The sequence below is a fragment of the Cervus elaphus genome, chromosome 23, assembly GCF_910594005.1.
Source record: "Cervus elaphus chromosome 23, mCerEla1.1, whole genome shotgun sequence".
NCBI lineage: Eukaryota > Metazoa > Chordata > Mammalia > Artiodactyla > Cervidae > Cervus > Cervus elaphus.
The window spans coordinates 51,857,813-51,872,421 of record NC_057837.1 but is presented as its reverse complement, the minus strand read 5'-3'; the positions used below and the strand labels follow the sequence as shown (position 1 = coordinate 51,872,421).

Below are 14,609 nucleotides of genomic sequence, written 5' to 3'. Positions count from 1 at the left end.
TTCTGTTTTAGGGTTTTGTTTTTCTGTTAGGGTTTGGCTGCACAGCTTGTGGGATTTTCAGTTCCCAGACTAGGGATTGAAGCAATGTATATTTTCAAAACAGTAAACAATACCAGGACTTCCTCAGTGGGTAAAACTGGGCACTTCCAATGCAAGGGGCCAGGATTCAATCCCCGGTCAGGGAACTAGTGCCCACTTCCTGCAACTAAAGATCCCATATTAAAAAAAAAAAAAAAACAAACAACGATCCCATATGCCACAACTGAAACTTAGACCTGCTGCAGTCAAATAAAAATAAATGTTAAAAAAAAAACATGCATGCAACCATTCAAATACTAAAAAATTAAATAAAAGGAACTATTTCAGAGGTAGAATTAATAGGACCCGACAATCTCCTTTGAAGGCAAGAATTGTCCTTTTTCACTTAACTTAGTTTCCTCCACAATGAGGGAAGGGCAATTCCAAAGAGATTATTCCATCATAATCCTAGCTAGAGAAATAAAAATTCACATATTTTAATTCTAGCAAATTCTATTTAATGAATGAATAATGCAATCCCTTTCATTTCTGTTTAGAACAACAAAGAACCTGTTTCTTCACATGTTGGATCATCAGTTAGGTAAAGCAATCAATATGTCTCTGTTTTGTCTCGTTGTTGCCTAAGAGGATTTCTGTCACTTGAAACCAAGGATCCTGATTAAAGATCACACATACACAAACTTCTTCATACAATTTTTGGTATTCATATATCTCCTCCCTCCTCACCAAGTTCTTGGGTTCAAAGAACTTCAGGTTAATTGACTGCTTGATTGGTTTGCAGGATCTTAGTTCCCATATCCTCAACAATGAAAGCAGAGTCCTAACCACTAGGCCACCAGGGAATTCCCCAAGGCCATCAGCTTTAGAGTGAGGTCTATCTCACTCTGTGAATACTCACTTCCAATACTCCTGCTTAATAACCTTTGTGGGCTCCCATATCTTGCTGAGGAGCCCTCAACAAACCTAGGTGGTTCTCTCAGCCTCCAGGGTTCCAACTGTCTTTGTGCTGACCATACCACGTGGTACTTGTCTGTAGTACACCAGGTGCCTATACTCAGTCCTTAGAAAGCTCCTCCTAGCCTGTCAGGAGGTCAGCTTTGCTGAGCTGAACCTCTTTTGTGAACCATCTTCACATGCCTGAAGATTCACCATGACATCATGAGGAAGACATATGACATAGACCAAGGGCATCACTTCCTGATCTAACCTACTACTTCTCATGTCAACTCCAAAGAGACTGGCAAATCACCCAGTAGAAAGGGATCATATGGTAGAATCACATGGTAGAATGGGAAATTCCAGGACCTGCATTAGGACATAGTAATCTCTTTTGGCCTGTGCAATATTCTCACTATGGTAGTCATTGAGCAAAGGGTTTTTTAAAAAATAAACATGTTCCCCAAGGAGAAATTCTAGCATGTAAAAAAAAAAAAAAAAAAAAATCTGATAATCGAGATGATCAGATGTCTTTAACAGTAAACAAAATAATTCATCCAGGCATTGCCAGCTCACCAGACTTCCCATGATACTCCTGACAGGAGCTGCCTCACCAGGAGTAAAGCTGGCCCCGAATCTGCCCCACGAAGGAGACAGACAGCTGAATTGTCCAGTGCGAGTGTCAGCAGTGGGTTAAGGCCTATGGCAAGGTGGGTCTGCTGGGGCACTTTCTACTCTTTGCTGTGTTGGGGATGAAAAGAATTAGCTGAGAAGGAACTGGAGGGATGTTGTAATAAAGGAACTTAAATACTGAAGTCCCAAGTCTGGGACATGGGTGAAAAGACCGGGCTAGATTAAGGCCATGCCAAGTTTAAAATCACAGTCAGGTAGTTCGGAGCTGGCAGGCAAGGCGGAGCTAAGGAAGCCGGGCTGAAGATGAGATCGGGATAAAGACCCAGGTTAGGGAGCCCTTGTCCTGAAGGAAACAGTTCTCAGAGACAACTTTAGAGGTGCCAGCAGTGAAGGCGAATCGTCCAGAGCCTAGGGAGTTCATCACAGGCCTTGAGGTAGGCACGAAGGGTTTCTTTGCCTCCTCGGTGCCCCTGCCCCAGAGATGGGTGAAAACAGGAGTGGGGCAGGTGGTTAGAATAGTCTCTTCTGGCTTTGCCGGGAGGGGCTGGTCTCGGCGCACTCAACCGCCAGTGTCCGTTGCTGCTGCTGCTAAGTCGCTTCAATCGCGTCCAACTCTGTGCGACCCCACAGACGGCAGCCCACCAGGCTCCGCCGTCCCTGGGATTCTCCAGGCAAGAACACTGGAGTGGGTTGCCATTTCCTTCTCCAATGCGTGAAAGTGAAAAGTGAAAGTGAAGTCGCTCAATCGTGTCCGACTCTTAGCGACCCCATGGACTGCAGCCTACCAGGCTCCTCTGTCCATGGGATTTTCCAGGCAAGAGTACTGAAGTGGGGTGCCATTGCCCTCTCCAGCCAATGTCCGTTAGACCCCAGCAATTCCGGTAAGAGAGGCCAAGCCCTTCTCCTCCCTTCTAGCCCTCGGGGGCCCCAGGCTGCTCATCCAAAGGGCGCATACTACTGGGGGTCTGAGCAAGGATTCTGGATGCCCAGAGCGGCGTTCCTGCCTAAAGGCGCCCAGGCTGCCACTGCTGCCGCAGTCGCCGCCGCAGCCCCGGGCACGCAACACAAACCGCAGGATGCCTTCCTGGGACCAGAGGTCGAAACCAGGTTATCCCCTTCCGCCGGTAGTCGGAAGTGCCTGCGACTCGAAGCAGGAGGACTTCCGGTGGGTCTGCAGGGTAGCTGGGGATCACCATGGCGGCCTCCTTGGCCGGGAAGAAGATCGTGTTTGTCACGGGGAACGCCAAAAAGCTGGAGGAGGTGATGGGAGGGTGGCGACTAGGAGGCGGTGAAAGGGTAGCGTGTGGCCAGGCTGGTTCGGGAGAAGGCGGAAGGGGCTTCCAGGAGGAGCGAAGCAAGCGGGTGGAGCGGCAGACGCGGAACGAAGAGTCGGACGGGGAGGGATGGGTTGGATCTGTAACCCGGTAGTGCCGCGCGGACTGGGACCCGCACGTGTGAGGAATGGGGGCGACCCGGGGTTGTGCTCAATAAAATAAGGGCCTTGACAAATCCGGGCACAGGACTTGTGGGCTGAGGGGTTTCGGGAGCTAAATGGTGGGGTCCTTAGCACTTGTCCCCAAGGTCACCTCTTAAGCTGGATCCCAAACCAGGACTTCGACACCCCTCTGGAGTTGATCCAAACACCGCTGCTGGCCTGGGGTTGTCAGGGACTGGACAGGGTGTGGAGCCAGGCATCCAAGCCGAGCCGTCCACGCCCCACTACAGTCCAGAATGTGGTCCCCAGTCTCCCAGCCTCTTTCTGCCATTTTTGAAATGGGGATAATGCAAGAGGTCTGTTTCACAGAGCAAAGGAGAGGTGTGAGAGAGGCAGTGGATCAAAGTTCTTGTCTACCGGACTTTGTGGCTAGCTGTAAGGATTCTGGGGGTTGATGGAACCTCTTTGGCTGCAAATAGTAAAGAGACACAGATAGCTTATGTAAATCACCAGGTGACTGTTGTGGGAATACAATAGTGTGCTGTTCCACAGGACTTAAGGAGTCTTTCTCAGGGGTCCCTGGAGAGGGGTTTATTTGTCCTTCTAGTTCTCCCTGGATGCTCATCGCATTTCATTTTGAGGTCTTTCTGCATTTCCCCTCCTGGTGGAGGAGGCAGTGAGTCTTCTGCCAGACATCAGCTCTGATTGGCCTTGCTTGGATCAAAGGTTTGTCCCTGCTCAGTCAGCCATGGCCAGGGAGATGGGTCATGTGTGGGGAATCAGGATGACATCCACTCGATATCTGAGGCAGACCAGTGGGGTGCAGTCATTAGCGGACCCTTCATTTATCCACAGTACAAGGACTGATGGCACGTCTGTGCCATTTCAGAGTGGCCTTCTCAGAAGTCAGAGCCCTGGGCTGAGAAAAGGTTTGGGATCCTAAGGCCAGATCAGTCAGACAGGCAGTGCTACCCTGAACAGAGCCCCATGCAAGATGGTAGCTTCCAGCTCCCAAGCCTATCTCTACTTCTGGTTGAGAATGTGGCCCTCCCACATTTAAAGAGGCAGGAGGGAATTCCCTGTGGGTCCAGTGGCTAGGATTCAAGAGATCCCACAAGTCACATGGCATGGCCAAAAAAAAAAAAAAAACAAAAACCAGACTGGAGTGGCCAGAGGAGGCTCACTGGAGAAGATGGACTTGAAGTTGGCCTCAAATAAGAGTTTTAACTTGTTATCCCATTGGCAGAATGATGATGCCTATGGACCCTTTCTCAGGAAAATATTTTTAAATGTACAAAATAAAATACATGAGATTACCAAGGAAATCAAGCGGTTCCCTGGTGGCTCAGCAGTAAAGAATCCTCCTGCAAAGCAGTAGATGTGGGTTCAATCCCTGGGTTGGGAAGATTCCCCTGGAGAAAAGGGGATATTCTGGGAAATCCCACAGACGGAGGAGTCGGGCAGGCTGCAGTCCATGGGGTTGCAAATAGACAGACATGACTTAGTGACAAAATCACCACCACAAAGGAAATCAGTTCTATTGATTTACAATTCTCAAAATATTAATATCTGTGATCTAGTTACATATTTTTTGTTCATTAAATAATTCAATCTATCATTTTGTGTTATTATCAATTTAATAATAGTGAAGGTTGTAACTGGTATTTTGAGATTATCTGCTAGAACTGTAAAGGGATATGACAACATCTTTGATTTTAATAGATTTAAATGTCACAGGAACTGCTGATGCTATTTGTTTTCTGTATACACAATTGAAAGAGATGCTAAATTTCAGCTCAGGGTTAGTGAAAATAGGTATTTTTTTTCCTATCCAAATTCTGGGTAGATCCTCCTGAATTCCAGGTAACCCCTGATAGAAAATTCCTGGCCTAAACGATAGGTTCTGGGAGCATTAAGAAGGGAAGAGGGTGTTCTAGGTGGTGGTTAGCATGAACAGAGACCTGAAGTAGGAGGGAGGGATCAGAGAATGAGAAGACGAGGGAGCTGACCTGCTGGGGTGGGACCCTGAGGGCTAGAGTTGAGGCTCATGGACCTGACTTTGAACTTTAGGGAACTGACAGGAGAGTTACCTGATGAGAAAGGTGGGTGACAGCTTGTGCAGTAATGGGGAATCATTAAATGGTGACAAATGTTCTTTCATTTTGGAACAGGTCATTCAGATTCTAGGAGATAAATTTCCGTGCACTTTGGTGGCGCAGAAAATTGACCGTATGTCTCTGTTTACTTTTATTCTTAAAAGATGATTCAATTTCTCTAACTCCCTATGACCTGATTATGTGTCTGTTTCCTTCACAAGTGCCAGAGTACCAAGGAGAGCCTGATGAGATTTCCATTCGGAAGTGTCAGGAGGCAGCTCGCCAGGTGCTTGCTCCATTCGTGTCCTGTACTTGCTCCTCTTGTCCTGGTGGCTCCTGGGGTCTGTGCCTGCTGGGGATGGGTGGAGAATATGGTGGGCACAGTTTATGATGACTTGAAGGACCTTTCCATGTCTAATCAGGCTGGAGTCAGTTAATAGTTATATGTTGCCTTCCTTTCTCAACCTTAACTGTGTAGTATCCCCCTAAGATGACCACACACACACACACAATTTTCTTTTCCCAGGTCTCTGGTGCATTCATTCCATCCCCTGCATTCTCCCCATACATATCCACCCTGCACTCACGCATCTCTCTCGAGCTGAGAAACAGCACTTTGTAAAGAGTCAGGCTGCTTGAGTATAATCCCACCTTTCCTGTCATTGTACAAGCTTTACAACCCGCTGAGGCTTTGTTGTTCCTGTCTCTCAAACAGATAAGAAGATAAGAGATAAGAGAAGAGATTAGCCTAGGGTCTGCTGCTGCTGTTGCACAGACCCGCTAGCTGTGGGTCTGGCCCTGGCCTGGGTAGCCTGAGAATTCAGAGCAGAGGTGGGGCCTGCTGGTGGGCACAGGTCTCAGGGCTGGATGTCCTTATGCTGCAGGTGCAGGGCCCTGTACTGGTGGAGGACACCTGTCTGTGCTTCAACGCCCTTGGGGGCCTCCCTGGCCCCTACATGTGAGTGCTCTCCCACCCCTTTGCGGGGCCCTGGCCGCAAAACCACCTTCAGTTGATTGGTTACTTGATATTGCAGGTCATTCACTGTCTTGGTGTCAACACGAGTATGTCAGATTATTGAGGAAGGATTAGGGATGGGGGAGAGGCATGCCTTTCTTTTGTTAAGTGTGAGAATGTGATTGTGTAAGTTGAGATGGGCAAGGGGAACTCACCCATTGGAGAGGTAATCCTTGGGCAGGTCAGTTTCGGGAAAGAGGAAATAAGGAAGTTGAGATCTGCAGATGGATTTCCTTAAATCTATCCAGTGTCCTGGACCCCGCTCAGGCTTCCCAGGTGGTACTAGTGGTAAAGAACCTCCTGCCAGTGCAGGAGACTCAAGAGATGTGGGTTTGATCCCTGGGTCAGGAAGATCCCCTGGAGAAGGAAATGGCACCCACTCCTAGATTCTTGCCTGGAAAATTCCATGGATAGAGGAGCCTGGTGGGTGACAGTCCATGAGGTCCCAAAGAATCGGACATGACTGAGCGAGGGCACACACACACACGGGGTACAGGTACCCCAGTTTGTTGGGTTTTGGTTAAGTAAACAGTTGATCCGTGAACAACTTGGAGTTAACCTGCGTATAACTTACAGTTGGCCTTCCATATCCGTGGATTCAGCCATGTATTACTGTAGTATTGACTATTGAACAATATCCACATGTGAGTGAGCTTCGGCAGTTGAAATCATGTAGTTCAAGGGTTAACTGTATCTTTAACTTTAGGATTGCTCATTTGTTTGCCAACGCAGTAGCATCCCTACATATGCTCTGTAATCTTACCAGCACTGTTCCATGACTTTTTAGTACTTTAGTGGGTGAGTTGGAAATGTTATCACATGCAATTTTGATTTGCATTTCCCTAATTAGCAGTGAGGTTTAGTCCTTCATTGGTTTATTGATTCTTCTGTGCATTGCCTGTTTGTCTCCATCTCCTTTTTCCTGTTGGATTATTTATCTTCATTTTGAGTTGAGACATTCTTTATCTTTTCTCCTTGACTCTCTCAGAGCTTTAATTCCTGGGGGATGCAGCCTGGAAAGAAGGTGGTAGGAACACCCATCTATTTGTGGTATCTGTCTCACCTTTATTTCTCTTGCAGAAAGTGGTTTCTGGAGAAGTTAAAGCCTGAAGGTATTATTCCCATTTGTCTCTTTTGATGTGTTTGGAATTAAGAAATCTGTGGGTTCTAAGGGAGGAGCTCCAGCTAGTAATAAGGAGTCTCAGGTTCTGTCCCCTTCGAGGCCTCTATTCACTTCAGTTTCCCCATCTATAATCTACGGCTCACACTTTCCCTGTAATCCTAGCTCCAGGGAGCACTGAGATGTGGGAGGAGTAGATGGAGGGGTGTGGTGGTGGTGAGAGCTTTGAGATTGAGGGGCAAAGGGAGATTCTGGCTCTGAGAGGATTGGCCCCACCACTTGCTGTCGTTGCCTCAGCAGGAGATGGGGAGGGGGACACCCTGCTTCTCTTCCTGGTCCCAGCGCCATACCCTGGAACCCACAGTAGTAGAATAAGGGACCCTACATCCCCATCACCCAACTTCCTGGGTTATCAGCACAGGGCCTATTTGGTGAAGTGTATAACTCCCCTCCGCCAACTGGGCCCCTTGGGTGGGGAGCTGGCCTTGGGACTTGGCAGCATAGAGTGTGCTGAGCCCTCACTGCACCTTCCCTCAGGTCTCTACCAGCTCCTGGAGGGGTTCCAAGACAAGTCTGCCTATGCACTCTGCACGTTCGCATTCAGCACTGGGGACCCGAATGAGCCCATACGCCTCTTCAAGGGCCGGACAATGGTATGTGCTCGTGCTTGTTCCCCTGCATGCCACCAGAGGGCGCTGTGACCCCCCAGTGATGCTATCTGGTGGGATGGTCACACCCCTAGGTACCACAGCTCAAAATGCTGTCAGTTCTAAAACTTGTTGCCCCCTGAGTCTGATGTTTGGAAACATACATGGCTCACAGCTTTTGGAGCCTGGTATACCCAGAGCTGTACACTGTATGCTCTCCTGAGAAGCAGATGTGGGAACTAAAGATGGCAACAACTAGAGCTACATGTGCAGTTCAGACTTCTCCAAGCTTGAATCTCCTTATCACAGTGCTGTGCAACAGCTTGCCTTGAACATCTCACAGCCTTTCCAAGTTTTTATGTTCATATAGAATCTTCCTCTTCCCCCAGCTCATTCCTTTCAAAGGTGCCCTTCAGTGTCTCTAGGCTTACCGATCAGACCATAGGTTCAGCTGCTTCTCTCAGTCCAAACCACCCTCTGTGCTGGGCTTCCTGCCCCACCCCAGCCCATTCATTCCCTCCCTGTGGCAGGGTTTACCTTCAGACACATCACTTCTCTACTTTGTCCTCTCTGCTCAGGATAAAATCCAGAGTCTGACTGTAGCCCATATAGCCGTACACCAGTGGCTCCATCTAAGTTGTGTCTGATGCTTTTGTGACCCCATAGACTGTAGCCCATCAGGCTCTGTCCATGGGTTTTTCCAGACAAGATTACTAGAGTGTGTTGCCATTTCCTCTTCCAGGGAATCTTCCCAATCCAGGGTTCAAACCCACATCTCCTGCATTGGCAGGCAGATTCTTTACCACTAAGCCATCAGGGAAGCCTCCCTGATGAGATGTTCAGTTCTTATGGTAAAAAAACAGGTTTCAGAAATTATCATCTTCACCATTAAGTGTACAGTAGTGTACCCTATTGTGCAAAAGATCTCTAGAAATTTCTCATCTTGCAAAATTGAAACTATGCCCATTGAATAACAGTCCACCTTCCTCTCTTCTGGGCTTCCCTGGTGGCTCAGACAGTAAAGAATCTGCCTGCAATGCAGGAGACCTGGGTTCGATCCCTGGATTGGGAAGATCCCCCTGGAGAAGGGAACGGCAACCCACTCCAGTATCTTGCGTGGAGAATCCCACGGACAGAGGAGCCTGGCAGACTACAGTCCATGGGGTTGCAAAGAGTTGGACATGACTGAGTGACTTTTAACTTCATTTCACTTCACTTCACTTCCTCTCTTCTCCCCAACACCTGGTAAGCACCATTCTACCTCTGTTTCTAAGTTCAGCTACCTCAGACACATATAAGTGGAGTCCTGCAGTGTTTGTTTTTGTGTGACTGTCTTATTTCACTTAGCATAATGTCTTCATCTCATCCATGTTGTAGCATGTGACAGGATCTCCTTTTTTAAGGCTGAATAATATTCCATTGTATGTATGTACCACTTTATTTACAGGCATATCTTGTTTTATTGAGCTTTGAAGATACTGTGTATTTACAAATTGAAAGTTTGTGGCAACCCTGTACCATCAGATGATGGCTAGCATTTTTTAGCAATAAAGTGTTTTTAAATTAAGATATTTATGTTTTTTATTTTCCCTTCATGGATCACAGCCTAGTTGTGGTGAAGGGGCTTGTATAACTCAATGAATCTATGAGTCTGGGGCCACCCAAGACAGACAGGTCATAGTGAAGAGTTCTGATGAATCGTGATCCACTAGAGGAGGAAATGGCAATCCGCTTCAGTATTCTTGCCGCAAGAACCCCACGAACAGTATCAAAAGGCAAAAAGATAATGACACCAGAAGATGAGCCCCCCTCAGGTCAGAAAGTATCCAATGTGGTGCTGGAATGAGAAGGTTAGATAACATCTCAGGCTCAATGGACATGAATTTGAGCAAATTCTGGGAGATAGTGGAGGGCAGAGGAGCCTGGTGTGCTACAGTCCACAGGGTTGCAAAGAGTCAGACATGGCTTAGTGCCTGAACAACAAAGACAAGCATTGTTTTTAAGACATAATGCTATTGCATACTTTTATATGCAGTAGGAAACCAGAACATTCATGTCACTTGGTTTATTGTGATAATTGCTTTATTACAGTGGTCGGGAACTGAACCCACAATCTCTCTGAGGTTTGCCTATATTTGTTGATGAACACTTGAATGGCTTTCACATTTTGGCTCATAATGCTGCTGTGAACATGCATGTGCAAATATCTCTTCAACATCCCATTTTCAGTTCTTTTGGATCTATATCCACAAATGGGATTACTAGATTGTATTGCCTGGTGAAATTTTTTGACGTTGATTATAGTGGTCTGCTACTGTCACAGAAATGTTCTCTCAGAAATCAAAAGTTTGACCAACCACAGGCTCAGTTTCCTGCCCTGTGACTGAGCAGCTGCTATGCTGCTGACTGGGCCCGATCACGGCCACCGCCGCCATTCTCTGTTGTCTCCCCAGCTGTGGCTTTGTTGTTTTTGTCCTTTGTTTTTGTGCTTTATTGTTTGCCAGCCCTTACTTTAAATGAGGTAGCCTTGTTTCTTCTTGTCCTGTTCTCACCCATGCTCTCTAAACCCCAGCCACATAGTCCTTTCAGCAGGGTGTGTGCTAGGCCCTTCTCCATCTCAGGACCTTGGCACAGCTCTGTCCTCCACCTAGAATGTCCTGCCCTCGCCCTTTATGTGGTCAGAGTGTCCCATCTTCACTCAGGCCTTCCCTGAGCTCCCCAGCCTGTTATTCTTGAGCCCAGCTCCCAGTTTGTGCCCTCTGATGATTTGGTAATCATTCATTTGTTTACTGGTGCAGTGCTTGTTTTGCTGAAGAGATCTGTGAAGCTAAGGCTAAGGCTTTCTTTGATCCCAGTGCTAAAAACACTGCCTGCCTTGATAAGATATTCAAAAAACATTTGTCGCATGGGTGAAGTTCAGAGTGATTCAGTAACTGGCCGCGGTCACACAGCTCCCCATTAGCAAAAGCAGAATTTGCGTTTGGTCTAAAGGACTTGGAATTTATGTGGCTAATTCCCATCCTCTACTACCTCCCTTGTATCTTTAATTTTTTTTTTTTTTTTTTAATTCCCAAGGTAACCCGATATCTCATGACACTGGTTCTCTTTGTAAAATTTTCCTTTTGGAATTTGCCTATTACAGCCAGTACTTATTGAGCTATTTTTGAGTTGAACATTGTGCTATTGTGTTATTTGTTAGAGCCATCTTTGTATTTTGATAAGTGTAGTAATAGTAGGAGATACAGGGTTTGTCGGCAAAGTTTAGGACCCTCAAACTTCCACTTAGGGGAAAATGTTTTCTGTTAATTTTTCTTTTTTTTTTCTGTTAATTTTTCAAAATTGACTTTTCTTCAGTGAGGTCACAGTTTGTCAAAACTTTGGAGAGGGAGGCTGGTCCCAGGGGTATCAGTGGCCTGATCAAGCATGTGGTTCCTCCCTGTCTGTGGGGAGCGAGCTCTCCTGCTCTGCATTTTTTGTGTGTTCAGCAATCATTTGCCGGCACCATGGACCCCTTGAAATAATATGAGTGACTAGGGTTTAACCGAATTCATTAACTAAACTAAACTGGCTACTGCCCTCCTCATAGTGCATCTCCACGTCCAGTGACATAGCTATGCCCCCTTTTCTTTGGCAGGGCCGGATTGTGGTGCCCCGTGGCTGCCGGGACTTTGGCTGGGACCCCTGCTTTCAGCCCGATGGATATGAGCAGACGTAAGGAGCCCCAGTTATTTCCAGGGGTTTGAGGTCGGATGGCCGTGGTCTGGGTTGGGCCAGTGCCCCACCCAGGTGCAGGCATGCGGACACGGGCGGGGGCAGGCTCTGAGGTGCCTTTCCAGTTGAAGGCAGCTCTGCTGGGGGTGGATGCAAGGAATCTGAGTGATGCAGTCCACAGCTGGGAGGCAGCTGGGTGTAGCTGGAAGTCCTGGGCTCTCGGGCTCAGCTCACCGCAGAGCAGCTGTGTAGCTTCCCCTCTCTGACTTGGGCTTGTCAGCTTCGCGATGGATGGATGATTATCTGACCCTCATCTAGTTTGGAAAAATGTTAACAGCTGGGCACCACATTAACACACGCCACCCCCCCCCCCCACCCCCCGTGCCAGGTGTTCTCAGTATTTCAGGCTAGCCCCCACTTGTTTACATGGGACATGTTGGCCATTATTGGGAATCGGGTTTGTCAAGCTGGAGGGACCCTTCAGGAGCGTGGCCTGAGGCCTTACAACAGGACTGAGGACAACATGAAACATCGCTTCAGTGACACAAATGTTCTGTAGCTGCACTGTGTGATCCAGTAGATGTTAGCCACATGTGGCTGTAGAGCATTTGTAATGTGGTTAGAGCAACTGAGGAACAGAATTTATTTTTATTCAATTGTAATTGGTTTAAATTTAAATGGCCACATACTGGTGGCCACTGTATTGGATGGCACAGATGTGAAAGTAACAACTGGAATATGGGATTCTCAGCTCATTGGAGTCCTGACATGGGTGGCAGGTTACTGGCTGGCTGTTCAAGGCCCACTTCCCCTGCCCATCTGCCCACCCCGCAGTGCCCTGGAGAAAATTGCTGTGTTTGCTCTGTTAGGCCCCACTGCTTCCTGTCAACAGATGACAAAGCTGATCAAACATGCAGTTCATCCCCCTGTCCCCAGCTTCCTTTTAATGACTTTTGGACACACTAGAACAAATTTGTATCCTTCCACACAGATTAATATGGATTTCTACCTACAGCGGAATTTAAGACTCTTTGATTTTTAAAAAATTAACTCTGGCTGCCAGGAGCTGGTGGCCCTGCTACCTTTTACTAGGGACTCTGAGCTTCGGGCTCCAGGATGCGGTAAGGTATACACACCCTCCCCGAATCTGGGCTCCCTCTTCTCTGAGCTGTTATTGTCTCCCTGTAGGTATGCAGAGATGCCCAAGGCTGAGAAGAACACCATTTCCCATCGCTTCCGAGCCCTGCTTGAGTTGCAAGAATACTTTAGCAGCCTGACTCCTGGGGCTGGTGATGACCACTCTGGCTGGGGATCTGGAGAGGGGTAGCCTGAAACCACCTCTATCAGGCAGGCACCTGTCCAAGTATTTCCTTCAGGATTACCACTTTCTGGCGGTGTTACCCAGCTGTCAGGAGCAGCTGGCTCTGTTTGGAGAGACTTTGGCCAAAGGACAACACCATCCTCTTGCCCTTGTGGATTCAGTGGTCTCTTATGGCCTCGAGGCCTGGAATCCTGAAAGGACCTTGGGTGTTAATGCTTCAAAGGGTTAACGGTTTGAGGAAGAACCATACAAACAGCCTTCAATGTTTTTTAAGTGCAGCAAATAAAAATTCCAGAAGGTACTTGCTTCCATAATAAATTGGGTATAGCTGCTTTGAAACCTCCCCAGGCAGGCATCTGTCTTCTGAGTCCCTTTAGGCAGAAGCAGGAAACCTCTCAGGGTCAGGAAAGAGGGCTGAGGGGTGGGATGGCCAGATGAGGGCAGAGCTGTGTTGAGGCTGTTTGTGTACCATTGCTAGCTGGAATATTCTGTCTTCCCCTTTTGTCTTTCAAGTCTCAGATCACGCGTTGAACTTTTCCATGCGAAATCCACTCCGCCACTCGGCTGGCCTCTGTTGTGTTTGCCAGCTGGGTTGTGGGGCAGGCAGTGTGGGGTGGTGAGTGCTTTTTCTTTATGCTGGTGTACATTAGAGCAGCTACAGTGCTGGTTTATGATTGTAACTCCAGGTTCATTTTTGTGGCAGGGATGGGGGATGGAGTGCTTGACCCCGTTGGGTTGATATGTCATAGTTCAGCCTGGGGGACCAACTAAGGGCCCGACTTAGCTGCCCCAGACCCTTACTGTGCCCTGGTGAAGCCATTCCCTGGGGGCATTTCAGAGGGCTGGAGTGGCTCCCTTGTTTTCTGCAGGTGTTACCCTGGTAAAGAGGAGCTGCCCAACCCCAAGGACAGTCGGAAAAGCCTGTTGTGTATAGTAGCTTGGGGGGTAGGGGTCCTCAGTGCTGGTGTGTCACTCCCAGGCCTAAGCTTCGTCCCCTCCCATCACTGTTCCTCAGTCCTGGCAGCTTGGCCTGGGGCCTGGATTTAATGTTCGCTTCCCTAGACTGTGTCAGCAGGTATGGGTGAGGACAGGACCTCATCCCTTTGCTCCTCTGCTGCCTGCGAAGCCCAGCTGGGTGTTTCCTCGGGAAGTGCCAGTGGCCATGCCCAGCCTCCTCTGAGTTGTCTCCTTGGCGTAGGTGGTATGTGGCTGGGACTCAGATGGGGGGTGCCTGCCTTCTTACCTGGTGATCCTGGACATGGCCCTACCTGGAGGGAACACCCAGGCTACTGGGGAGGGGCCTCATAGAAGGGTCACCTGCTGTTATGTGAGTAGGTGGCTATGTGGCACTTGGAGCAGGGCACCTCTCTCTTTCTGGTCCCCAGCTGCTTCCTCATAGACTTCTGTCCTGGGTGCACAGTACACTTTCTGACCCCCTCTTTAAACTTAGCTACCCATCCTGCAGGCTCCCCTGGTGGCTCAGACGGTAAAGAATTCACCTGCAATGCTTGAGACCTGAGTTCGGTCCCTGGGTTGGGAAGATCCCCTGGGAAAAGAGAATGGCAGCCCACTCTGGTATTCTTGCCTGGAGAATTCCATGGACAGAGGAGCCTGGTGGGCTACAGTCCACGGCGTCGCAAAGAGTCGGACAGACTT

The 14,609-nt window shown here is 48.3% G+C and overlaps 1 protein-coding gene across 1 annotated transcript; it reads left to right on the top strand.

Moving 5' to 3' along the window:
* The first annotated feature begins 2,728 nt into the window (after positions 1-2,728).
* ITPA (inosine triphosphatase) lies at positions 2,729-13,254 on the top strand. The gene is made up of 8 exons (XM_043883814.1): positions 2,729-2,868; positions 5,215-5,272; positions 5,361-5,425; positions 6,024-6,097; positions 7,235-7,266; positions 7,812-7,927; positions 11,556-11,632; positions 12,821-13,254. The coding sequence occupies exons 1-8, from the start codon at positions 2,803-2,805 to the stop codon at positions 12,957-12,959; spliced, it is 627 nt and encodes a 208-aa protein (XP_043739749.1). The 5' UTR covers positions 2,729-2,802; the 3' UTR covers positions 12,960-13,254.
* The last annotated feature ends 1,355 nt before the right edge of the window (positions 13,255-14,609 follow it).

Excerpts from the sequence above, each read along its gene's own strand:
- ITPA (XM_043883814.1), top strand. The coding sequence starts at position 2,803 with ATGGCGGCCTCCTTGGCCGGGAAGAAGATCGTGTTTGTCACGGGGAAC. Across the intron at positions 5,273-5,360 it reads GGTGGCGCAGAAAATTGACC|TGCCAGAGTACCAAGGAGAG; the intron begins GTATGTCTCTGT and ends TTCCTTCACAAG. Across the intron at positions 7,267-7,811 it reads GGAGAAGTTAAAGCCTGAAG|GTCTCTACCAGCTCCTGGAG; the intron begins GTATTATTCCCA and ends ACCTTCCCTCAG.